Source organism: Rattus rattus, chromosome 8 (genome assembly GCF_011064425.1).
Source record: "Rattus rattus isolate New Zealand chromosome 8, Rrattus_CSIRO_v1, whole genome shotgun sequence".
In the NCBI taxonomy this organism is placed as follows: domain Eukaryota; kingdom Metazoa; phylum Chordata; class Mammalia; order Rodentia; family Muridae; genus Rattus; species Rattus rattus.
This window is the reverse complement of record NC_046161.1, coordinates 87,951,053-87,977,076: the sequence shown is the minus strand read 5'-3', so window position 1 is coordinate 87,977,076 and position 26,024 is coordinate 87,951,053. Positions and strand designations below refer to the sequence as shown.

The 26,024-nt window shown below is 47.7% G+C and overlaps 1 protein-coding gene across 1 annotated transcript in view; it reads left to right on the top strand.

The window, feature by feature from the left end:
- The first annotated feature begins 12,290 nt into the window (after positions 1–12,290).
- The window catches only part of LOC116908247, a 35,669-nt gene continuing 21,935 nt past the window's right edge, over positions 12,291–26,024 (top strand). The window contains exons 1-4 of the mRNA XM_032911503.1: positions 12,291–12,455; positions 17,479–17,688; positions 19,480–19,632; positions 24,724–24,872. Coding sequence (XP_032767394.1) covers positions 17,509–17,688; positions 19,480–19,632; positions 24,724–24,872 — 482 coding nt within the window. The 5' untranslated portion in view covers positions 12,291–12,455; positions 17,479–17,508. The remainder of the gene's footprint in view (positions 12,456–17,478; positions 17,689–19,479; positions 19,633–24,723; positions 24,873–26,024) is intronic.

The following is a 26,024-nucleotide window of genomic DNA, read 5'->3' as shown; positions in this document are numbered from 1 at the left end:
TGAAACTAGTGTCAGCAAGGGGCTGTGAGGCACGGGACCAGAATTTATAACAGGACATTAGAGCTGTCCTCCAAGATGTCAAACTGGGACCATTTCTAGCTGGTGGGTTTCCAAGTGAATTTTTTTATGCTTATTTCTGAAAATTTGTATAATAAACGTATCTACGATTAACCAAAGAGATCCTTGCCTTAAAGTGATTATAACCACTGTGTGATGAGATTTCAGGGCTCACACTGGTCCACGAGGTAGGAGTGAGACCCAAAGGAATCAAAGACGACAAGGCAGGCAGAGTTAGTTCTGGGGCTCCAAGTCCAGTGTCCAATCCCTTCCGGGACTTCAGATCCACAGGCAGCCGAATGCCTCCCAACCTCTTGATTCCTAAGACACTTTCCGTTCTCGGTGACATGTGCTCAGGGCTAGACCGGCTGAGGTCCTATTTACTTTTTCCTCTTCGAGCTATTTGAAGACTATTTCCCAGGGTCCCACTGGATGGCTTTCCACACGCAGATAGTTCTCTAAAGGCCCACGTGATGCGCAGCTGACATTTTATAGTCCTCTGCTCCCTTTTCTACAGTTTATGAGTGAGCTTTTTATAGAAAACAATGCAATTTGTCAAGGAGCCAAAAAGAGCACCAGTTAGCTGAAAGTTCTTCCCAAAAAAGTAGCAGAGAAAGCAGCAGTTGGGGCAAAGAGGCCCTGACAAGTTTCACTCCAAAGACACGTGACTGGGGCAGGGGAGGAGCGGGAGGGGGATGGAGCCGGGTGAAATTAACTCCTTCGTCCTTGGAGGGAAGAACAAGGGCCATATGCACAGGAGCTCTCCCACTGAAAAATGGGAATGCGTTGTATCCAAGTTTATGTCTGCCTTTTCCTTTGCTATGAAACAAACATTGTTCCTCTAACCTCTTTTCTGGGGCCTGGTGGGTTGCTTGTCTCACTATATGGGATTTGCAGCATCTGTGTGCTAGTGAGGACTCGATTTCCCATGACACGAGTGGCCAACTACGGCGCAAGGGCCAATCATGTTTTCGTATACTCGGTACTCTGGTGGATGTTTTAGTTTTTTCACTTTATTTATTTTTATTTTATGTGCATGGGTTGCATAAAGTAAGTTTTAGCCTGCATGTATGTATTCCACCTGTATGCAGTACCTGTGGAGGCCAGAAGAGGGTGTCAGAATCCCTGGAATGAATGGTTGTGAGGCCAAACACAAGTGCCAGCCATCTCAGCTTTCCTAATTGGTAAAATAGTAAATTGATTAAAAATAAAAATAAAAAAAAGGTAAAAGTTTATAAGTGGTAAAATACACAGAAAACCACCGTTTATCACTTTGACCACTTTTAAGTGTACAATACAGTGGTGTTACGAACACATCGTTATTCACATAGTCATATGATCATTTTCTGGAATGTTCTCGTCTTGCAAAACTGAAACTCAGGCTGCTGGGACGGTTCAGGGATAAACCATTTGCCTGACGACCTGGCTTTGAGTCTAAGAATAAACAGTGAAGGTGGAAGAAGAAAATCATCTCCACAACATTGTCCTCTGGCCTCCACGTGCAAACCTTGTGTGGTTTGTGAGCGTGGACTCCATAGGCTCATATGTTTGAATGCTTGGTCCTTAGTTAATGGAATTGTTTGGGAAGGATTGGGAGGGGTGGCCTTCTTGGAGGAGGTGTGTCACAGAGATGGGCTTTGAGGTTTCAAAAGCTTATATTAGGCGTTCTCTCTCTCTCTCTCTCTCTCTCTCTCTCTCTCTCTCTCTCTCTCTCTCTCTCTCTCTCTCTCTGTGTGTGTGTGTGTGTGTGTGTGTGTCCAGCTTGATATAAGTTTTCAGCTGCTGCTCCAACATCATGCCTGTCTGCATAACTCACCTTCTGAGATGCTTTCCTTTTTAAATTGCCTTGGTCATGCTGTCTGTCCATAGCAATAGAAAAGTAACTAAGACACTATGCTACACTCACAATGGCACACAGGCCATGGTATACACACATATGTCCCTATATCTGTCTGTCTGTCTGTCTGTCTGTCTGTCTGTCTCTCTCTCTCTCTCTCTCTCTCACACACACACACACACACACACACACACACACACACACACACACAATACCTTTTTAAAAATACACTGAAATTCTAATCCTATTAAGTAATCCTTATTCACCTCCTCCTGCCCTGGTAGCCACCAATCTGCCGTCTGTCTATAGGGATGTGACTACTCTATATAAGTTATGTAAATTGAATCAAACAGTTGTTATTTTCTGAACCATTCTCTGCAGCTAGTCCAATGAACTTTTAAAAGTATTTTATTTTTTGTGTGTAAACATGTGTGGTATAAGAACTTTGGGTGTATGTGTTGGTGTGTGTACGGCTATGGGTGTCCCTGAGCAAGTGTAGAGGCCAGAGGAGGATGTCAGGGGCTGTCTTTATCACCTCTGTTGTATTCCTGTCAGGATCTCTCAGTGAGCCTGGGATAGGTCTGAAGGCTCTTCCTGTTGCCATCTTCCCACAGCACTGGGCTTGCAGGCAGATGCGATCACTCTGGGCTTTTTACATGGGTGTCAGGGATTTGAACTTAGATCCTCAGGTTGAGGTATCAGACCCTGCAATAGGCTTTTTTTTTTTTTAAGATGTATTTATTTATTATGTATACAATGTTCTGTCTACACAGCCAGAAGAGGGCAGCAGATCTCATTACAGATGGTTGTGAGCCACCATGTGGTTGCTGGGAATTGAACTCAGGACCTCTGGAAGAGCAGCCGGTGCTCTTAACTGCTGATTCAACTCTCCAACCCGCAATGAACTTTATAGAATATGGTTCTCATCTCTTAGGAATGCCTTATTTCACTTTATTCCTCCAGGTCATCCATGTTGTGTATGTGTCAGAATTTCCTTCTGCTTAGAGCTGGATGTCTGTCATATTTGTTTAGTGACTTGCCTGTCACTGACATTTGGGTTTTCTATCCTTCCTGGATCTTGGGGATCACCAGGATCATGGGGAACAAATCCTGTTTTCAAAATCTTGGAGCTGTATGCCCAGAAATGGAATTACTAGCCCATAAGGTCATTCTAGTTTTTACTATTTCAGCAACTGCCATACTGCTTTCTGTGGTGGTTTATAGGTATGATAACAAAGTCCTCTCCACGTCCTTGCAACCAACATTTATGCACACTCTCTCGCTCTCGCTCTCTCTCTCTCCCCTCTCTCCCCTCTCCCCCCCCCTTTCCATTCCCCTCTCCCCTCCCTCTCACCCTCTCCTTTCTTCTTCCTCCCACCTCTCCCCCTCCGTCTCCCCCTCCCCTTCCCCTCCCTCTCCTTCTCTCTCCCTCTGTATTTGCTAATAGCCATGCTATACTTTATAAAGTTCTCTTCTTCAGCTATTGATTCATGGGTATAAGCATAGGGACTTGTGTGCCACAGGTGTAGAGGACAACCTGCGAAATTAAGCTCTTTCCTTCCTACATGTAAGGCTCAATGATTGGACTCAATTGAACTCAACCTTTCTAAGCCATCTTGCCTACCTAGCACTCACTCCCCTCCACCCACCCTGTGGGGTTTTTTTTGTTTTTTTTTTTTTGTTTGTTTGTTTGTTTTTTTTTTTTTTGGTTTTTGTTTGTTTTTAAACAAGGTCTCGATATATCATTTTGGTTAGCCTGGAACTCTCCACATAGACCAGGTTGGACCAATATCACAACTATCCACTCGCCTCTGTAGTGCTGGGATTAAAGGTGTGCAAACTTTGTGTTTGTTTGTCTGGAGTTTTGTTTTGTTCTTGTAGAGGCAGGGTCAAGCTATGTGGGCCAGGCTGGCCTCACACTTGAGATGTTCTGGCCTCAGCCTCCTGGGTTACTGAGGTGGACCATTGTGCCCACCTCTGATGATTTTTCTTTCTCTTTCTGAGACAGAATTTTGCTATGTAGCCTTGATTGGCTTAGAACTGTGAGAGCAAGGCTGGCTTCACATCGGCAGCAATCTTCCTGCTTCTGCCTCTCAAGGGCTAGGGTTACAGCAGTGAGCCACTATTCTCAGGAACTGCTTTTATATTTTTAATTGTTGAAAAAAATCAGAAGAAAAATAACATTTCATGGGATTTGAAATTCTGTCTTCACGAATATTGTCTTCTGGGAACGCACTGGTATTCCTTCATTTGCATATCATCTAAGCCCCTGCTTTGGCACTAAATGCCAGATATCAATGGTTTCAACAGATATCATAAAGCATTTACTATCCGCCATTTATACAAAATAGATCGCCAGTGCTACCGTAAGGTCAGGATGACAGCCAGCCAACTGGTCCTGAAAGCCAGCCTGAAAGCCACCTACAGATCCACTAGCAGCCTTGGTTCTTGAACTCCCTCCTCCTTCTAGATCCTCCCCTGCCCTCCATCCAGTGTCCTGGCTCCTCATGCCCCTCCCCAGGCCTGCAGGCCCTGAGGATGCCAACGCCCCACCCCCCAGCCTCTCTCTCTCTCCTCCAGCCTCAGCCACAGCATTTGCTGAATCTGAGATCTGCTCCCCACCCCCAACAGACCAGAAGACGCACTTCAGATGGACGGACAGACGGACTCCAGGCCTTGTTGCCAGGCTGTCCTGAGCTGCTACAGCTCCCAGCTCTGCCTCCCATCTCACTGTAGGAATGCTAGACCAGAGGTGCACAAAGACCGGCTTTTCACGTGGCTTGGGATGGGTCTGTCAGGCTTGTGTGGCCACTGGCACTTCTACTCACTAAGTCACCTCCCTGGCCCTGCAACCAAACGTCCACCAGAACTTTCTGTGGGTTTCGAACAGCTGATCTGAGATTCGTGGGAAGAGATGGTTGGGGCCATAGTTCAGTACCATCAAACAAACAAAAAAATCAAATGAATGTGAAAGCGAAAGGGGCCTAGGGTAACCTTTGTCTGTGAGGGACAATCATTCCCGACCATCAGGACTAAATCTACAGGGTGGGAGAGGGGATTATAAAGCACTATAATATAACTAACTCAACTCAGTCCTCTCAGATGTACTATAGCATACTTTTTTTTTTAAAGATTTATTTATTATATATAAGTATAGTGTAGCTGTCTTCAGACAACTCCAGAAGAGGGCATCAGATCCCATAACAGGTGGTTGTGAGCCATCATGTGGTTGCTGGGATTTGAACTCAGGACCTCTGGAAGAGCAGTCAGTGCTCTTAACCACTGAGCCATCTCTCCAGCCCGCATACTTTTATTTATGTCATTATTATTATTATTATTTTTTTTTTTTGCAGTGCTAGGGATGGAGCCCAGAGCCTTGTGCAGGCTAAGTAAGTGGTCTACCCCTAAGCTACTTCCCCAATGACTACATTTTTATTTCTTGCTGAAAGCTGAAGTGGTTGGGTTTGTTTACTCAAGCCACTCCAGCAGTACTGTAAGCTCTGTGATAAATGAGGTTGTGAAGAAGGAGGTGGGGGAAGTAGGGGGAAAGAAAGAGAAAGAGGAGGAGGAGGAAGAAGAGGAGGGAGAGGAGGAAGAGAAGGAAGAAGAAGAAGAAGAAGAAGAAGAAGAAGAAGAAGAAGAAGAAGAAGAAGAAGAAGAAGAAGAAGAAGAGCAGAAGCAGAGGCAGAAGCAGAAAAGCAGAAGCAGAAGCAGAAAAGCAGAAGCAGAGGCAGAAGCAGAAAAGCAGAAGCAGAAGCAGAAAAGCAGAAGAAGAGGAAGAAGCAGAAGCAGAAGAAGAAGAAGAAGAAGAAGAAGAAGAAGCAGAAAAGCAGAAGCAGAGGCAGAAGAAGAAGCAGAAGCAGAAGCAGAGGCAGAAGCAGAAGCAGAAAAGCAGAAACAGAAGCAGAGGCAGAAGCAGAAGCAGAAAAGCAGAAGCAGAAGCAGAAGTAGAAGAAGAAGCAGAAAAGCAGAAGCAGAAGCAGAAAAGCAGAAGCAGAAGCAGAAAAGCAGAAGCAGAAGCAGAAGAAGAAGTAGAAGAAGAAGAAGCAGAAGCAGAAAAGCAGAAACGCAGAAGCAGAGGCAGAGGCAGAAGAAGCAGAGGCAGAAGCAGAGGCAGAGGCAGAAGCAGAAGCAGAAGCAGAGGCAGAAGCAGAAGCAGAGGCAGAGGCAGAAGCAGAAGCAGAGGCAGAAGCAGAAGCAGAAGAAGCAGAAGAAGAAGCAGAGGCAGAAGCAGAAGAAGAAGAAGAAGCAGAAGCAGAGGCAGAAGCAGAAGCAGAAGCAGAAGCAGAAGCAGAAGCAGAAGCAGAGGCAGAGGCAGAGGCAGAGGCAGAGGCAGAGGCAGAGGCAGAGGCAGAAGCAGAAGCAGAAGCAGCAGAAGCAGAAGCAGAAGCAGAAGAAGAAACAGAAAGGCAGCAGCAGCAGCAGCAGCAGCAGCAGCCTGGGAGATATGACCAGTACAGAGTAACCCATCTGGAATGAGCTGAAGCCACCACAGGATTAGTCCCTGTGCACCCTTCCTACAGAGCAAACAGGGAAGCCTCTCAAGGCTTTTAGAGCAGAAAGCACTGTGGTTATTCTGGGTAAATGGGGGGCATGGCTCTGGGGGCTTCTCTTTTCTCCCCATTTTTATTAAATTGGGTATTTCTTATTTACATTTCAAATGTTATTCCCTTTCCAGGTTTCCAGCCCAACATCCCCCTAACCCCTCCGCCTCCCCTTCTTTATGGGTGTTCCCCTCTCCATCCTCCCCCCATTGCTGCCCTCCCCTCAACAATCACGTTCACTGGGAGTTCAGTCTTGGCAGGACCCAGGGTTTCCCCTTCCACTGGTGCTCTTACTAGGATATTCATTGCTACCTATGAGGTCAGAGCCCAGGATCAGTCCATGTATAGTCTTTGGGTAGTGGCTTAGTCCCTGGAAGCTCTGGTTGGTTGGCATTGTTGTTCATATGGGGTCCTGAGCCCCTTCAAGCTCTTCCAGTCCTTTCTAAGATTCCTTCAACGGGGGTCCTGTTCTCAGTTCAGTGGTTTGCTGCTGGCATTCACCTCTGTATTTGCTGTATTCTGGCTGTGTCTCTCAGGAGAGATCTACATCCGGTTCCTGTCAGCCTGCACTTCTTTGCTTCATCCATCTTGTCTAGTTTGATGGCTGTATATGTATGGGCCACATGTGGGGCAGGCTCTGAATGGGTGTTCCTTCAACCTCTGTTCTAAACTTTGCCTCCCTTTTCCCTCCCAAGGGTATTCTTGTTCCCCTTTTAAAGAAGGACTGAAGCATTTGCATTTTGGTTATCCTTCTTGAGTTTCATGTGTTCTGTGCTTCTTGGGTAATTCGAGCATTTATCAATGAGTGCATACCATGTGTGTTTTTCTGTGGTTGGGTTACCTCACTCAGGATGATATTTTCCAGTTCCATTCATTTGCCTATGAATTTCATAAAGTCATGCTTTTGATAGCTGAGTAATATTCCATTGTGTAGATGTACCACATTTTCTGTATCCATTCCTCTGTTGAAGGGCATCTGAGTTCTTTCCAGCTTCTGGCTATTATAAATAAGGCTGCTATGGACATAGTGGAGCACGTGTCTTTTTTATATGTTGGGGTATCTTTTGGGTATATGCCCAAGAGAGGTATAGCTGGGTCCTCAGGTAGTTCAATGTCCAATTTTCTGAGGAACCTCCAGACTGATTTCCAGAATGGTTGTACCAGTCTGCAATCCCATCAACAATGGAGGAGTGTTCCTTTTTCTCCACATTCTCTCCAGCATTTGCTGAGTTTTTTATCTTAGCCATTCTAACTGGTGTAAGGTGAAATCTCAGGGTTGTTTTGATTTGCATTTCCCCTATGACTAAAGATGTTGAACATTTCTTTAGGTGTTTCTCAGCCATTCGGCATTCCTCAGCTGTGAATTCTTTGTCTAGCTCTGTTCTTTTTTTTTTTTTTTTTTTTTTTTTTTTTTCGGAGCTGGGGACCCGAACCCAGGGCCTTGCGCTTCCCTAGGCAAGTGCTCTACCACTGAGCTAAATCCCCAACCCCTTTGTCTAGCTCTGAACCCCATTTTTTAATAAGGTTATTTGTCTCCCTGCGGTCTAACTTCTTGAGTTCTTTGTATATTTTGGATATAAGGCCTCTATCTGTTGTAGGATTGGTAAAGATCTTTTCCCAGTCTGTTGGTTGCCATTTTGTCCTAACCACAGTGTCCTTTGCCTTACAGAAGCTTTGTAGTTTTATGAGATCCCGTTTGTCGATTCTTGATCTTAGAGCATAAGCCATTGGTGTTTTGTTCAGGAAATTTTCTCCAGTGCCCATGTGTTTGAGATTCTTCCCCACTTTTTCTTCTATTAGTTTGAGTGTATCTGGTTTGGTGTGGAGGTCCTTGATCCACTTGGACTTAAGCTTTGTACAGGGTGATGAGCATGGATTGATCTGCATTCTTCTTTTTTTTTTTTTTCTTTTTTTCCGGAGCTGGGACCGAGCCCAGGGCCTTGCGCTTGCTAGGCAAGCGCTCTACCACTGAGCTAAATCCCCAACCCGATCTGCATTCTTCTACATGCAGACCTCCAGTTGAACCAGCACCATTTGCTGAAAATGCTGTCTTTTTTCCATTGGATGGTTTTGGCTCCTTTGTCAAAAATTAAGTGACCGTAGGTGTGTGGGTTCATTTCTGGGTCTTCAATTCTATTCCACTGGTCTATCTGCCTGTGTCTGTACCAATACCATACAGTTTTTATCACTATTGCTCTGTAATACTGCTTCAGTTCAGGGATAGTGAGTCCCTGGGGGCTTCTTAACCAACAGAAAGACTAACTAGGAATCAAGCTTTACCTTGACTCTACATACTGTGTAACAGAAGATCAGGGGAGAGGGTGGGGCAGGCTTTTCTAGAGGTTAGGTGACCTGAGAAGTGTAACCAGACAGCACGGTTTGCAACCCGCACAACTCATCAAGTCTCCATACAATAGGACGATGACATCAGGGTGGACGGCTTCAGACAATGACCTGAAGCAAAAGATCCTTAACTTCAACGCTACCGTCCGTTATCGCTGGAAAGTCAGAGCATTGCAATCGAACCTCTCCAAGAGCTGCTTCTCTTTCATCTTCCTTTCACACACCCTACCCCTGGCTGAGGGTTTGGGGTGGCTCATGCCGTCTGGATGTGACTAACTACACTGTGACAGTTGACCCAGTAAAACTGGCAGAACCCAGGGACAGCTTTAGTGTTAAAACTTTCAGCTGCTTTACCCAAGCAGCAAGAGTCAAGCAAAGGATCTCAGGATAGTCCACTGACCTCTCAGAAGAAACAGCTGAGGGCCAGGGTACAGCACATGCTTGGCATGCACAAGGCCCTGGTTTCCGTCCCCAGCGGGAGGGAGCACGGGTGAGAGAGGACAGCTGGAATGCGGGCATGACAGGAGTCTCTCCATTGGTCCTAGCTCTCCAGAGAACGCCATGGTGCTCTGGGTATTTTCTGATGTTTTGGGAGGCTTTCTGTTACTCTCAATTGTCGGTTTGTTTTGTTAAACTCTGGGAAGGGTTAGCCAGTAAGAATAAGGGCCTGGAGTCAGGCAGACCTGGTAGGAATCCAATTCTACTCATTTCAATTCCAGTGACTCTCTCAATAAATAAATGTACTGCCATCTCTGACCTGCATCGTTTCCAGTTTTTAATGTGTACAAATAACACTCTATTAAACACCTTTGTATGAAAAACATGGCTCCCTGGGGCAGGCACAGATAGCTGTTTACTCCCAGCCCTTTGCCCTCCCTCTCCCCTTCTGCAATACCTCAGTGTTATTCAGGAAGCCAATCGCCCTACGATGCCTACCCCACTGTGGAAATCGCATCCCTTGGGAAGTGCACCTCAGGGGCACACAGCCATCCCTACGTTACACAGTGAGACAGAAGGCTTGTGGTCCTGAGACTTAGGCGTAGCATTTTTTGCAAAAAATCTTCTTTTCTGACTGGCCATTGTTGAGACCAAGAGACCATGGCCTACAGCGCCAATTGTACCTCTGTATGCAAAGCAGTCGGCAGGAGGCTGTCTATTGTCTCCAGCCAGGATCTTGTCACCCAGAATCCTTCCAAGAGTGGAGTGGGAAGAGTGAAGACCGTTCAAGCAGGGTGCTTTGCAGCTCATTTGGAATTAATTAGCTTTAAACGGACTGTCATGTGGAAACTGACAGTTTGAATGTGTCCAATTTGAACCCTTGGTAGCAGTGGGATGCTAGCCAATTGCCACCATTCCTACTCTGAGAAGTGTCACAGCTGTAGGAAGCTCTCAGAGGGGCTTGGGGTGTCAACAGAGAGAGGTCCTTGCAGGGCAAGTCTGCAGAAAGCAGGTCACCCGCAGGACCGTTGGGCTGGCAGGCCTCCTGTCTCTGACAGATCTAGAATGTGAGAAGCATATGCCGTCACATTTCCTGTCTGCAGCTGTGACATTGAGGCTCAGGGGCTGGCTCCAGTGAACTTGGGTGCAGGGAGAGTCTGTGTCCCCTGTCTTCTTTCTCTTCCTCCTGGGCCCAGCTCTCATCACATCCCACAGCCCCAGAGCATCTGAATTACAGGGTGTCAGCTGGACACTGAGTGGCTGAATGTGGTTATGCAAATAAGGCTAGAAATGGGAACACTCAGGAAACGCTGTCCAAAGTGACTCTCTGACTGCTCTGGTGACCCCTGCGGGCCACCATCTGCTGCTCTTCCAGCTTTGATGCTGTACTCCAGACTCTATCAAGAAATGGGGCTGGAGGGATGGGTCGACAGTGAAGAGTGCTTTTGCAGAGGGCATGGGTTCCAGCACCACCCACACTAGCCAGCTCACAGCAACTTCTATATAACTCCAGATCCAGGGGAGGGGGGTCTGATGCGTCTGGTCCCAGTGGGCCTCTGCACTCAAATGCAAGCACCAACACACACACACACACACACACACACACACACACACACACACACACACGGGCGATTTTGTTCAGCTACTGTTTTTGTTTCCCCTGCAGCTTCCCTGGCTTGACTTTCCTTTCCATCAGAGAGCCCACATCAGAGGCCCCTCCTGTCCACATCAGAGGAGGAAACAATGATCCCCCTGCTCACCCCCCTCCCCTGTTAACGATAGCAGGGCGGGGCAAGAAAAAAATCCTGCCGTTGTACCAGGAGACACCAAAACAACATCTGAGTATCTCACTACCAAACGTCTAAGCAGTCAATGTCTTACTGATGCTAACACTTTTCAATTACTTCCAGGAGTAGGAGCCGAGGTGTGGAATGTCATGTGACTCGATTTTCTCAGCCCAGATAGGGAACCAGCAGCAGACCAAGGTAACACCACCAAAGTCTAGTCTGGTGACCCAATGCAGTTACTAAGGTTCCTTCTATCAGTGTGAGTGAAAGGTTGCTTACAGAAGCACGGACGCTCCCCTGAAAGCCCACCGCGGTGCGGCGTAGGAGCAAATATAAGGCCCTGAGTTCAGATACCTGGCTCTCACATAAAAAGCCCAATGCCAAGCCATGGGGTCTGCAATCCCAGCACTGGGGAAGTAGATTGAGGGGGGGGGGTGGGGTGAGGGGCTTGGTGGCGGGGCCGGCTGGGGGGCGTGTGCTGCTGTTCTAGCCAAACTGGTGAGCTCCAGGTTGAGTGAGAGACCTTGTCCCAAATAAATAAATGAACAAATAACATGGAGGTGACTGAGGACACCGGTAGTGGATCTCTGATCTCCATAAGCACCCATACAGGAGTATGTACATGTATTAGCACATATGAGGGGGGAGAGGAGGGCGTGAAGAGAGAAGGAAAGGAAGAGGGAGAGAAGGAGGCAAGGAGGGGGGAAGGGAAGGAAGGAAGGAGAGAGGGAGGATGTGCATTATATTATAGCTCTAAAGGTAAGAAGTCCCACGAGGTCTCACTGAACTAAAATCAAAGCAGGTTCCACAAGGCTGCGGTTTTGTTTTTGTTTGTTTGTTTGTTTGTTTGTTTTTTATGGAACTCTGAGGAGAATCCATTTCTACTCTTCCAGCTTCTGGAAGCCACTCACATTTTCTGGCTCCAGCGCTCCTCCCTCCCTCTTTAAATCCAACAGCTCCACAGAGTCCTCCTCCAGTCTCATCTCTGTCCCTGACCACTGACTGAGAAGTTCTCTAGCTCCATCCGGACTGGCCTGCCAGGATGAAGGCGAGTATTATCCCCTCCAGGTTTGCCCCCGCCCCCATCACACTCGAAATTGTCTTTGCGAGATAAGGTGGCCTGCCACACGCCTCAGGGTGGGAACGTCTATCCCCCCAGGCCTTCCCCTTTCCTACTGCCTGGAAGGTCTTAACGCCAAAGCCATTGCCTACGGCGAGATTCTTACTTCCGTCTTCACATTCAGCCTCTGTCGCAAGCTCAAGCTTCCGTCTCTATGGCGACAGCTGACGCGGGAAGCAGGGCTGCAAAACTTGGACAGTACTCAGCACCTGCACCTGTGGGGTAGCCTGGGGTAGTCGGGACTTCAAAGGTCCCGTGCGAGGACACTGCCCTCCCTCCCCACTCCACCCACACCCCTAGGACCTGCTCTGCGCTTCCCTGCCTCCAAGGTAACTGGGATTCTCTGTGCCCCCTCGAGCTCTGACTCTCACCTCCTCTGACTGTGTCCTCGGTCCCGTTTCCAGAGGGAGGGGCAGTCTCCAGATGAGATGATAAAGCCTAGGCACGCAGGTAAGGCTCACCCCTGAGACTCAGCGACTGTTCACTCGTGATTAATCGAGAGGTACTTTGGAGCACCCGGCCCCAAATGCCTGCAGAAAGGACCTCAGAAAAAATGCTGTGGCAAAATACAGATTGTCTTGAACCAGCGAGATGTCTCGGCGCCATTTGACATGGCAGCCTAACAACCAACGTGAGGTGGATCTCCAGAACAAATCATAGATGCAGAGAATGCAGTGGGTTGCCGCCTGATCTCCACACATTGCCTGCCCGTCTGTCTGTCTCTCTCCCTCTCCTCTCCCTCCCTTCCCCTTTTTCTCTCATTAAATAATATTTTTAATTCCTTAAGAATTTCATGCAATATTCTTTCATCATATTCACCCCACCCTCCCCACCCTCCCTCCCCCCACTCCTCCTCCACTCACCTCTCCTCTCCCTACCCTCACTTCCCCCAACTCCTCCCCACCTTCACCTCCCCTTCTCCTTCCTTCCCTTCCCCCAAATCCTCCCCCCCAAATCCTCTCCCCGTTCACCAACCCCAACCTGATTTTGAGTTTTCTTCTTTTTTCTCTCCCCATTGAGTCCAGTTTCTGTTGCCCAGCTCTCAGGATTGAGACTTGCCTTGGAGTGCGGTAGACCTCCGTCTCCCAGCGACTATGACGTGCCAGTGTACACTCCTCAGCTACGGACGGACTTTCTAGTGCCAGTCCCCGCTTTCATGCGGTGATTTTGCCTGGGTTGAGCTTACAGAACTCGTATGCACGTTGTCACAGTCACTGTGAATTCATATGTGCACCCACTCTGCTGTCTCTGGAGAGCAAGGTCTCCATGAAGTCATCCTCTTAGGATCTGTTTGCCCCGACTTTGGGAGAAAGGGCATGATATGTATAACCCATTTAGTGACCAGCATTCTGTTTTCTTGTAATCTCCACACTTTGACCGCTCTGTGGTCTTTTTTTGGGTCTCTGTGTCACTTGTCTTCTACTTTAAGAAGCAGCTTCTCTGCAGGACTGAACAATGCAAAGGTGACACAGGTGACAGGAGCTACCCGCCTCTTTCTGATTGGACCTAACGTCCTCTCGTCCTCTCGATGAGGTAGAGCATGCCTGACACTGTTGATGGAGCTGAGAACTTACGGCTAAATAAGTTATAGGTCCTGGGGGGAGGGCAGGCTTAATACTGTTATTCTCCCTCTGTAGAGTGTCTGTCACCTTAGAAATGGGAGGTGGTAACAGTCAGAGCAGCTCTACCCAAGGGAGCGTGGTGGAATCCCAGCCTCCCTGGAGGTGGGGCAGCATGGAAGGCTCCTGGGGGGTGTGGAGGGAGGAGGGTGGTGTCCTTTAAGTATTCAAATTTATGGTTGGGGATTTAGCTCAGTGGTAGAGCGCTTGCCCAGCAAGTGCAAAGCCCTGGGTTTGGCCCTCAGCTGGGGGGAGGTGGGGCAGGGACACAGAATCAAATCTATGAGTATACTAGGAAGGAAATCATTAGGAGTCATTTTAAGGCTATGTCAATGGAGCAGAGTATTGGGTCCCCACCACTGGGGGCCATGTGTTCTTGACCCTGGAAACAGTGCCAGGCATAAATTCCACCTCAAGGACTGGACATTAGATCAAGGCAGAAAGTAGTTGGTAACTCCCATAAACCTTCGTGTCACTACTGCACCAGTGGGCACTACCTTGTCAGGCCAGTTATTTAAAGAAAATGATTACAGAATTATTTATTTTATGTATGTGAGTACATCGTTGCTCTCACACACACCAGAAGAGGGCGTCCCATCCTATTACAGACGGCTGTGAGCCAGCATATGGTTGCTGGGAATTGAACTCAGGACCTCTAAGAGAGCGGTCAGTGCTCTTAACAGCCGAGCCATCGCTCCAGCCCCCTAAGTAAAATAATTAAGAACAAAAACCTACTTGTTGGGCTCAGTAGAAGGCACTTGCCACCAAGCCAAGAAACCTGTTTTTAATTCTCAAAACCACATGGTAAAAACAGAGAACTGACTACTGTAAACTGTCCTCTGACCGCCACAGCACTCGCTGTGGCATTCTGGGACTCACACTCACGCTATGGCTAACAGAGCCCGGAGCAACATGGGGAGCTGAAAAGGAGGGTAATGCCAGCCAGAGACACAGGACTCTGGATTGACAGTTGTTTTCTTGTTTATCCTCCATTGCTGTTTACATAGCAGTTAGCTAGCAAACCTGGAACAAAAAGTCTTTGTGACCCTTTATCAGAGTTTGTCTGCACTTTGTTGTCCCCGTGGTCTTGTTTGCATCAGAGGACATCCCTCCTTAGACATTACCTCATGCCTGCAGCTTTCCTGTCATATAGCTAGATGTTGACCTGGTTTTGTCCCTGAGAAAGGAATTCCAGAATTCCAGACCTTCTGGACACACACACACACACAAACACACACACACACACACACACACACACACACACACACACACACACACACGGAATGTAATTTTAAAAAACACGAATTTCTTTAATGGAGAACATTGCAGTCTGTGCAGTCTGTGCATGCCTAGCTTGTCCACCAGGAAGTACTTGGAAGCAGCTGGTGGGAAATGTTCAGAGTGAGCAGTGCCGCAGGCTCGCTCTCTACCTGACATCAGTCTGGACCGCTGTAACAAAACACCAAGTGTAGACTGGCTGCTTTAAAGCACAGAGTAGGGGCTGAGGCAGAGGCGGGAGGATCTGTGAGTTCAAGGCCAGCCTGGTCTGCAGAACGAGTTCTAGGACAGAGAAACTCTGTCTCGAAAATAATTTTTAAAAAATTTAAAAATTAAAAAGAAAAAGAAAAAAAGAAACCCTCTGGGGACGTTGAGGCAGCAGCTAGAGTTCCTGATTGAGCAAGCATTCTCCCTGTGGCTGAGCCCTCCGTGGCTGAGCCCTCCGTGGCTGAGCCCTCCGTGGCTGAGCCCTCCGTGGCTGAGCTCCCTGTGGCTGAGCTCCCTGTGGCTGAGCTCCCTGTGGCTGAGCCCTCCGTGACTGAGCCCTCCGTGGCTGAGCTCCCTGTGGCTGAGCCCTCCGTGGCTGAACCCTCTGTGGCTGAGCCCTCCGTGGCTGAGCCCTCTGTGGCTGAGCTCCCTGTGGCTGAGCCCTCCATGACTGAGCTGAGCCCTCTGTGTGGCTGAGCCCTCTGTGGCTGAGCCCCTGTGGCTGAGCCCTCTGTGGCTGAGCCCCCTGTGGCTGAGCCCTCCGTGGCTGAGCCCTCTGTGGCTGAGCTCCCTGTGGCTGAGCCCTCTGTGGCTGAGCCCTCCGTGGCTGAGCTCCCTGTGGCTGAGCCCTCCGTGGCTGAGCTCCCTGTGGCTGAGCCCTCCGTGGCTGAGCTCCCTGTGGCTGAGCCCTCCGTGGCTGAGCCCTCCGTGGCTGAGCTCCCTGTGGCTGAGCCCTCCGTGGCTGAGCTCCCTGTGGCTGAGCCCTCTGTGGCTGAGCCCTCTGTGGCTGAGTGGCTGAGCTCCCTGTGGCTGAGCCCTCTGTGGCTGAGCCCTCCGTGGCTGAGCTCCCTGTGGCTGAGCCCTCCGTGGCTGAGCCCTCCGTGGCTGAGCTCCCTGTGGCTGAGCCCTCCGTGGCTGAGCCCTCTGTGGCTGAGCTCCTCTGTGGCTGAGCCCTCTGTGGCTGAGCCCTCCGTGGCTGAGCTCCCTGTGGCTGAGCCCTCCGTGGCTGAGCTCCCTGTGGCTGAGCCCTCCGTGGCTGAGCCCTCCGTGGCTGAGCTCCCTGTGGCTGAGCCCTCCGTGGCTGAGCTCCCTGTGGCTGAGCCCTCTGTGGCTGAGCCCTCTGTGGCTGAGCCCTCTGTGGCTGAGCCTTCTGTGGCTGAGCTCCCTGTGGCTGAGCCCTCCGTGGCTGAGCCCTTCCCTTTCCCACTGCAGATTTTTATTTTTATTTTATTTTTATATTGTGAGCTAAACAATAGTAATGGCTGTTGGTGAGGGTATGTTTCTAGCTGTCCTCAAAGTCATATATTTTAACTCCTGCGCTGTTCTCTTCCCTTCTGTTCCCAAAGTTAGGAGTCTGGCTCACCCCAGACAAGGTCTTGGACACAATTATGCTTAGCTCTGAAGGGAGTAGGGCTCGCAGACCCACCTTCCCAGGGAACTTAGATGGCACAAGACAATGCACCAATATACTGTACATTATAAATGCCTGCTTTTTTCTTTCAGTGTTGAATCCAGGGCCTAATGCATGCTAGGCAAGCACTTGACAGCTAAACTCTATTCCCAGATCAAAGTCCACATTCTTAACCACGTCAGCACGTACAGTCTTGTGAAAATTCAATCAGTAAGGAGAACTATACCACTATAAAACAAGTGATCACCATTGTCACTGAATTACTTGAATTATACACTGAATAATACCTTGGATTACTATTATTTCTCCTCGTCATCACTGGATCCATGAGTACTGCCCTCATTTTTAAAGAGACAAACAACGAATATGGACCAACTAAACGTCTCTAAAATGGCTTTAATTCAACTCACCAGAACCATTTAGGCTAAAGTGACGCCTTTAAGATTTTTTTTTAAGAACTATTTATTTTATGTATATGAGCACACTGTACCTGTCTTCAGACACACCAGAAGGGGGCATCAAATCCCATTACAGAGGGTTCTGAGCCACCATGTGATTGCTAGAATTGAATTCTGGACCATTAAAAGAATAGCTGGAGGGGTTGGGGATTTAGCTCAGGGGTAGAGCACTTGCCTAGCAAACAAAAGGCCCTGGGTTCGGTCCCCAGCTCCGGGAAAAAAAAAAAAAAAAAAAAGAATAGCTGGTGCTCTTAACCACTGAGCCATCTCTCCAGCCCGCCTTTAAGATTCTCAGAGAAGGGCACACAGCAGTGTTTTCTGGGATTTCGAGGGTGAGGCACATTCTGTCCTGGATTTCAGCTTAAGTTACTGTTTTCAGAAAGGAAGTGGAATCGAACACGGTAAAACAATGCCGAGAGCAAAGGAAAGAAAACAAAAGCCCAAGGGGGCTGCCCCTTCAGTGGTTCCCATTCTTCAGAAGTTCCTGAAGACGTACCAGAAGCATTGCATTCAGTCTCGGACCTCCATGTGTCCCGCCATCCAAAGGGACCTAAAGAGCAGCATTGACAGAGAGCAGTTCCTCAGGAAGGTGAGTGGTGGGGAGGGATTGGGTCCTTCCTTGAAATAGATCTGGACACGTACCTCCACCCCAAAGCTGTCTGCCTCACAGCTCTGCCTGACTGAGTGACATTCACAGCTTGGCGCGGGGCACCACGGATCTCCTCCATCCATTCTTCCGCACTCCCTGCACCCACGCACCTGCCCTCCTAAGCTGCCAGAATGTGTTTTGGGGGTCAGGGATTGAGTCCACGGAACCTCACACAGCACCACCATCTCTTGAAGCCCTCCTCTTTCCTCTGACGTCAGCCTCTCCAAGATGCACCCCTCCTTCCTCTCTTCCCACCTCCTCTGCCTCCAGGCTTTCTAGTCCCTTCTTTTTCTCATTAGGACCAAATGTTCCTACGCACATCTCCCTGCTTCCGAGAGGAGCTTCCCACAGCCATCCTTTAAAAAAAGAAAGTGTGTGTGTGTGTGTGTGTGTGTGTGTGTGTGTGTGTGTGTGTATGTGTGTGTGTGTGTGTGTGTGTGTCTGGTTGTCTGTATGTGCACCACACGTGTGCAGGTGCCAGCAGAGGGCATCAAGATACCCTGGAACTGGAGTTACCCGGCGTGGGTGCTAGAACCAAACCCTGGTCCTCTGGAAGAGGAACAAGCGCTTTAAACTATCGAGCCATCGCTCCAGCCCCACGACCAGCCTTTTGGGGATGTAAAATGATTGTTTTGGGACAGGTAAAATAATTATTGATTACATTTAAAAATATCTTAGTTTTTAATTATATGTGGGGGAAACTGTGCATAGAGTGCAGGTCCTTTTGGAGCCCAGAAGAACGTGGTGGATCTCCCGGAGCCGGAGTTATAGGCCATTGTTAGCCAACCTGCTCTAACCACTGAGTCATCTTTCAAGCCCACTAAATGGTCGTTTTCACTGTAATTCTTACAATTAGCCTCCACCAAACGTTTTATTACAACCATCATCAGAATTATAATTAACATTCCCCATCCAGGATGAATCTGTGGGCTTAGACACAGCTATGAGGCTTCATAGGTTGGTAGCGTGCTTAGATGGGGCTCTCTGTTTTGATTATGAATAACATGAAGTACCTTGTGAGGGGATGGAGGGGTGGACGGGTCGGTGGTTAGGAATGCTTGCTGCTTGAACAGAGCATACCAAGATTGGTTCCTGGTACCCACATGGGGGCTCACCCACATGGGGGCCCACTGTCCTCTACGACTCCAGTTCCAGGAGAGCTGATGTTCTCTTCCGGCCTCTGAGAGCATTACACACATGGAGTGCAGAACACCCAGACACATAAAATTACAACAGATGAGACATTTTTAAAAAAGATTTATTTATTATATGTAAGTACACTGTAGCTGTCTTCAGACACACCAGAAGAGGGCATCAGATCTCATTACAGACGGTTGTGAGCCACCATGTGGTTGCTGGGATTTGAACTCAGGACCTCTGGAAGAGAAGTCAGTGTTCCTAACCACTGAGTCATCTCTCCAGCCCCAGATGAGGCATTTTTAAAACCTTATGAAACAATCCGTGTTATCCTTGCTATGTAAAATGCAATTTGATGTTCTTCCTGCCTCTCTATTTCCTTAAAGAAAGACAAACGCTGGCAAGGCACAGCTAAAGTGATTCTGTGACCTAACTGAGGGCAGTGACTGGTAGTAACTGTGACCCACAGTGGACCGCCACACCGATGTACAGGTAGTGACGACCTCAAACATCCATGCGGCCATCTATGCCTGTGTCCCTCGGATGCGTGGGTATCTCTCTATGATGGTCACCTAGAGTTTTCCCCCACTCCAGTTTATGCTTGTGAGAGCTGGAAACTCCGCAGTAAGCACTCTGCCTGTCTCCTTGGAGCCTCTGCTTATGACGATCCGAGATGAGAGCTACGCGCTGGCCAAAGAGATCTGCATCTGGGGCCTTCAGCTGACGAACCCAGAGATTGCCAGGCTCGTGAGTGTGGTTTTATGTTCCTTCAGACCTTAAAATGACAAACAGCACCCTGTATCCCAGATGTAGCTTGTTTGGTTGCTGATGTCATGATACGCTGCAAGATTTTCTTTCTTAAGAAATAACACTATTTTTAATGAAAGACCTCAAATGTACTTTTTAAATGGGGAAAAGAATGAAACCAATATCCACAAACCCACTTCTACAATGTAATTTAACCCCCTTTAAATTAGTTTTTTAATTTCTTATTTAACTCTATGTGTATGACTGCTTCACATGTGCAGGCATGTGTGTACATCACATGCAACCCTTTTGAATCAACTGGAACTGGAGTTACAGATGATTGTGGGTACTGGGAACTGAACTCCGGTCATCTTCGAAAGCAGCAAATGCTTTTTTATTTTTTTTATTTTTTTTTTAAGATTTATTCATTTATTATAATATAAGTACACTATAGCTGTCTTCAGACACACCAGAAGAGGGCATCAGATCTCATTACAGATGGTTGTGAGCCACCATGTGGTTGCTGGGAATTGAACTCATGACCTCTGGAAGAGCAGTCGGTGCTCTTAACCGCTGAGCCATCTCTCCAGCCCGCAGCAAATGCTTTTAACCACTCTGCTGTCTCTCCAGCCCCATAATATACGCTTTTAAATGAATAGAATGTGCACGTGCTGACCGATGTAATAGTCACAGCATCAATCACTTTTTTTTCCCACCCACTGCCCAAAAGTGGTGCCTGCCTAAGGTGGACGTGTGTCCACCATGCATACACTAATGCCTTCAGACATACGCATGCAGGTAGTCGGCATATGTAAGTCATACATTCATATTATGTTGTCAAGAACCGCCCATGTTCAACAATTCTGTCATCCTATTACATATCCAGTTATGGATTGGCCATTTTTTAAAATCAAACTTCTCTTATTAGAAATAGAAACTTCACTTCTGAAAAAGACAATCAGATAATTCAGACCAACTCTCTCACTGAGAACCAGGTAAGCTAAACATACGTGTACACATGCATGCACATGCATTCACACATGATCTGAGGTAGAACAGAGATGGGGGAGCTCCCTAGACTATTTAATTATTTTATTTTATGTTATTTTATGTATGTGAGTACACTGTAGCTGACTTAAGATACATCAGAGGAGGGCATCAGATCCCATTACAGATGGTTGTGAGCCACCATGTGGTTACTGGGATTTGAACTCAGGACCTCTGGAAGAGCAGTCAGTGCTCTTAACCACTGAGCCATCTCTCCAGCCCCTGGACTATTTAATTAAATAGAAGGCAGTTGAGAAACTTAGAAACATGGCTAAGAAACTAAGTTGCATGCCTTTAGTCCTAGGACTTGAGAGGCAGAGGCAGGTGGATTTCTGTGAGTTCTAGGTCGGACTGGTCTACATAGCAAGTTCCAGCAAGTTCCAGGCCACGTAGGGCTACATGGTGAGATCCTGTCTCAACAAAACAAAACACACAGAGAAAAAGAGAAGTGAGAGAGAGAGAGACAGACAGACAGACAGACAGACAGAGACAGAGAGAGGATAGTGGGGAGATTTGTCTTTTTTTTATTATTTAATGCAACACAGCCTTTAGAAAAGAAGATATTGTTCATTTCCCTGCAATGAGGAGGATGTGAGGAGAAAACTGGTGGCCAGGAAGAGGTCTCAGCGGCAATGAAGCTGGAGGAAATGCAGAAGGAAAACACAAACAGCTACCATCGAGCGGCTTCAGAAACGGTGAAATAGAATCTCATTGCTGAATGTCAAGAAGGACATGAAGCAACTGAGCTTCCCACGCTGTGGGAGGAGTCCACACGACAACTACTTTGGAAGACTACAGTACAGTTTCTCTTGACTCCAAAGTTCATTCTCTTTCCCTCTCCCTCTCCTTTTTCTCCCTCTCCCCATCCTTCTCTTTGAGATAAGATCTGTCCCGGAACTCACTATGTAGACCAGGCTGGCCTCAAACTCAAAAGGGTCTACCCCTCTGCCTCCCAAGTGCTGGTACTAAAGGTGTGAGCCTCTGCACCTGGCTAGGGCCTCCAAATATGGAGGTTTATATCTCTAAGCCTTGAGAACTAGGGGCTTTATGGCGTCAACTTTCCAAACCAGGGGTTTACTTTTCTAGATGCTAATAGTGATGACTCTTGTTCTGGGCTCAAAGTACATCACCAGTTACAGCCCTACACTCCAACATCTGGACTCTGAACTCTTCAAGCCTCTGCTCCCTCAGACTCTTGCTTCTGTCTTGGCTTCTTCCAGCTTCTTCCTTTCTAGTCTTGGCTCCTCTACCATCCCTACGATCACCTTTTGTAGTCTTAGCTCCTTGTCTCCTTTCCCCTGAGGTGCTCTTTGAAGTTTCACAGACACCTGTTATGAGCATAGCTCTGAGCTTTGGGTGTCAGGACCATAGCTCATGGTGGCTCTCTGGAACTCTTAGCTACCTCCTCACTGCCACTATAACGGTATGCTGGCTAGTTCTGTGGCAACTTGGCACAGGCTAGAGTCATCTGAAAGGGGAGAGCCTCAACTAGGGAAATGCCTTCATGAGATTGGGCTGTAAGCAGGCCTGTAAAACATTTTCTTAGACAGTGATTGATGGGGAGAGTTCAGCCCACTGTGGGTGGTGCCATCCATAGGCTAGTGGTTCTGGATTCTCTAAGAAAGCAAGCTGAGCAAGCCAGGAGAAGTAAGCCAGAGAGCGGCACCTCCAGGTTCCTGCCCTGAATCCCTTCAATGATGATCACTTCCCCTCCTCTTCCTTCTCCCCCCCAACTCCTCCTCCTCCTCCTCCTCCTCCTCCTCCTCCTCCTCCTCCTCCTCCTCCTCCTCCTCCTCCTCCTCCTCCCCCTCCCCAAAGCACCAAATGGCAGATGATGCAGTGGGAGGACCTGGAGGACCTAGAAGCCACTGGCTTCCCAGAGGATTCAGCAGAAGTCTTAGGGCCTATAGTCATGGTTGTGGTTGTGGCCCAGGCCCTGGCTGTGATGGAAGCTGGAGGCTCCTAGAGGTAAAGCCAAAGAGAAGGAATGGATCCCCCTTCATCAAGCTGAGCTGATTGGTTAAGGACCTAAGGATCAAGTCCCTGGAGGAGATCTACTGTTCTCCCTGACCTTTAAGGAATCTCAGATTGTTGATTTTTTCCCTCTGGGCTCATCCCTTAAGGATGAGGTTCTAAATCATGCCAGTGCAGAAGCCTACTCGGGCTGGTTGGAGGACCAAATTCAAGGCTTTTGTTGCTATTGGGGACTACAGTGATCGGTCATGTTAGACTTGGTGTTAAGTGCTTCAAGAAGGTAGCCACCGTGACCAGAGGAGCCACCTTGGCCAAGCTTTCCATCCTGTGGAGAGGCTACTGGAAGAACAAGATTGGCAAGCCCCACACTGTTCCATGCAAGGTGACAGGCCACTGTAGCTCTGTGTTGGTGCGTCTCATCCCTGGCCCCAGAGGCACTGGCATTGTCTCCTCTCCTGTGCCCAAGAAGCTACTGATGATGGCCGGTATAGCTGACTGCTACACTTCAGCCAGGGGCTGCACTGCCACCCCGGGCAACTTTGCCAAGGCCACCTTTGATGCTATCGCCAAGACCTGACCCCTGACCTCTGGGGTTCACCCAGTCTCCTCATCAGTAATTCACTAACCACCTTCTGAAAACCCACACCAGAGTCTGCTCAGAGGACCCAGGCTCCAGCTATGGCCATCACATAAGGGTTTTGACACAAGAAAAAGTGAATGAAGTCTGGAAAAAAAATAGATCACTATCTCAGGGGCTGGAGAGCTAGCTCAGGGGTTGAGAGCACTGACTGTTCTTCCAAAGGACCCGAGTTCGAATGCCAGCAACCCGTGATGGCTCACAACCATCTGTAACTCCAATATCTGACACACTCACACAGACATATATATACACAAGCAAAACACCAATGCAAATAAAGTAAAAAATACAATTTTAAAAATTACTTTAAAAAAAAAGGCAGCAATCACTATTTCAGGGCCAGTGAGCTGGTTCAGCAGGTAAAAAGTTTGTTACTTAAGCTTGATGGCCTGAACTCACTCCCTAAAACCTACATAAAGGAGAACAGGAACTGGGCATGGTGCCTGCCTTTAAAAGGCAAAGGAAGCCAGATCTCTGTGAGTTTGAGGCTAGCCTGGTCTACAGAATAAATACCAGGACTGTTACACAGAGAAATCCTATCTTGAAAATGAAAGGGGATATGGGGGGGGGGAGGTTGGTGGTGAACCAACTCCACTGAACACACTAATTAAAAGAATTTTTTTTTTTTGGACAAATCCAGGGCTGGATGATGGCTCAGTGGAGTAAAGGCACTTGCTATACAAAGCCTGAGTTCCGCCTCCAGAACCTATGTAAAAAATGAAAAGGGAGAATCAGCTCCTCTGACCCCCTCAGCAGGCACACCTCTCTCCCTCACATAATTATCATTTTTAAAAAACCCAACATGTGCCATCGTCTTCAGAGGCTGTTGGCATCATGGCCTGTGTAGCTGAAGTAACCAATTATCCTGGAGGCTGAATCCTAAACTCAAGACGTCAGCAAGGTTGATGTTTTCTTCCTGTGTCTTCACATGGTCCTTGGCTTGTAAGGACACTAGTTGTATCAAGTTGGGTCTCATCCCAAGATCTCATCACAACAGAGGCACCTGACTCCATAATCCAGCCTTCTGAGCTATAGCCTGAGCCTTCTGAGATGTCTGGGGTTAGCACCTCAACATATAAGTTGGGGAGCACCATTCAGCCCACAACACCTGCTGTACACAGCACCTGCACACAGCACCTGCACACAGCACCTACACACAACACCTGCTGTACACAGCACCTGCACACAGCACCTGCACACAACACCTGCACACAGCACCTGCACTATATCTCATCACAGAGCTTCATGGTTCTCATGATTATTCAATGAAACATTGTTTTAGAAAAGGAAAACTTTATTTTCATTCTATGTTTCCTTGTAGAAAATCATCTTGGCAGCAAAAATGTTGAGGTCACTGATAGGCTTGACTTGGGAATATATGAGAACTCAGAGCACACTGGTAGCCCTGACAGAAGAGTTTCTTAATCTTCCAGGCTTTGTTTCTGGAGCAAAAGGGGTACACCACTTGCCCCATGACTACGTTGGAAATTGTTGATTGCAAGATGGATCTGTGGTCTCTGGGACGACTTGGGAAAGCTCTGCAATTCAGCAGTTTGCGTTTCCTGGTCCTCGACTACTGCAAGTAAGGCTGACAGTGGAGCTCTGCAGACTGGGTCCTAGATGGTGACAGCCAGAGGAGGGAGGGGGAAAGGAGGACTGTTGGGGTTCAGCCTTGACACAGGATCGGAGTTCTCAACTGAAAGCAGGGATATCTGGAAGGCGCATAATAAGTATACACAGACTACTTTTTGGGTACAAACTGACAGGCAATTTTTCAAGGCTTAAAGTTTCTCTCTCTCTCTCACTCTCTCTCTCTCTCTCTCCCTCTCTCTCTCTCTCTCTCTCTCTTACACACACACACACACACACACACACACACTCATGTACACCTCACTTTCCACTTGTTCTTTACATGCTCACACATGCTCACACTTGCTCCCTCACTTGCTCCCTAGCCTTTCTCTTGCAAAATATCCAAAAGCATGTAGAAAAAAGACATTGTATAATCATTGCCAAATCAAATTCAAAAGAATAACCACATCCCACAAAGAATCAAGAATTACAGTTGTTCCCCAAAGTTTCAAGCTTCCCCTTCCCAGGCCTGTGGCCAAAATAATAATAATTGCAAACTTATCATTATTTAAACTTTAACTTTTAACTTATTGTACTTTAGAACTCCAAGATCAGCTACTTGCATTTTCCTGTGAAGCTCTAATGATAAACGACATGGGCAAAGCTGCCAGGCAGTGGCCAGAAAGAATCAAATTAACCCTTAATTCAGCAGCTCCAATAGCTTTCTGTTCCTTTACATTGCACACAATGACTCCTCAGAGTATTTTGACTTAGTTCTACTAGTGTAAGATTTTGTGCATTCTATACTTCCTTATCCAGGAACCACTCTCAAATGTTGTGCAAAACGTATTTCATAACCTCAATAACTTTTTCCTTCCTTGGGGTCCCAATGTTGGCTCTAATTCTTTGCAAGTCAAGCATTCATCCGGAACTACTATTGTGCAGTTATTACATTGTTTCCAAGATGAGAACACAGCATGCACCTGGGCCATTAGGGCTGTGCTGTGCTATGCCCCTGTGCCTCAACTTCCAATTGTTTAAGAATCATTACATCAAGGAACATCTAGTTTCACAAAATTCACCAGAGCAGAAGGAGAAAGAAGTAGGAAAGTCAGATATAATAGAATAATTATGCATACCAAGGCCAACTGAAAAGCAGTCA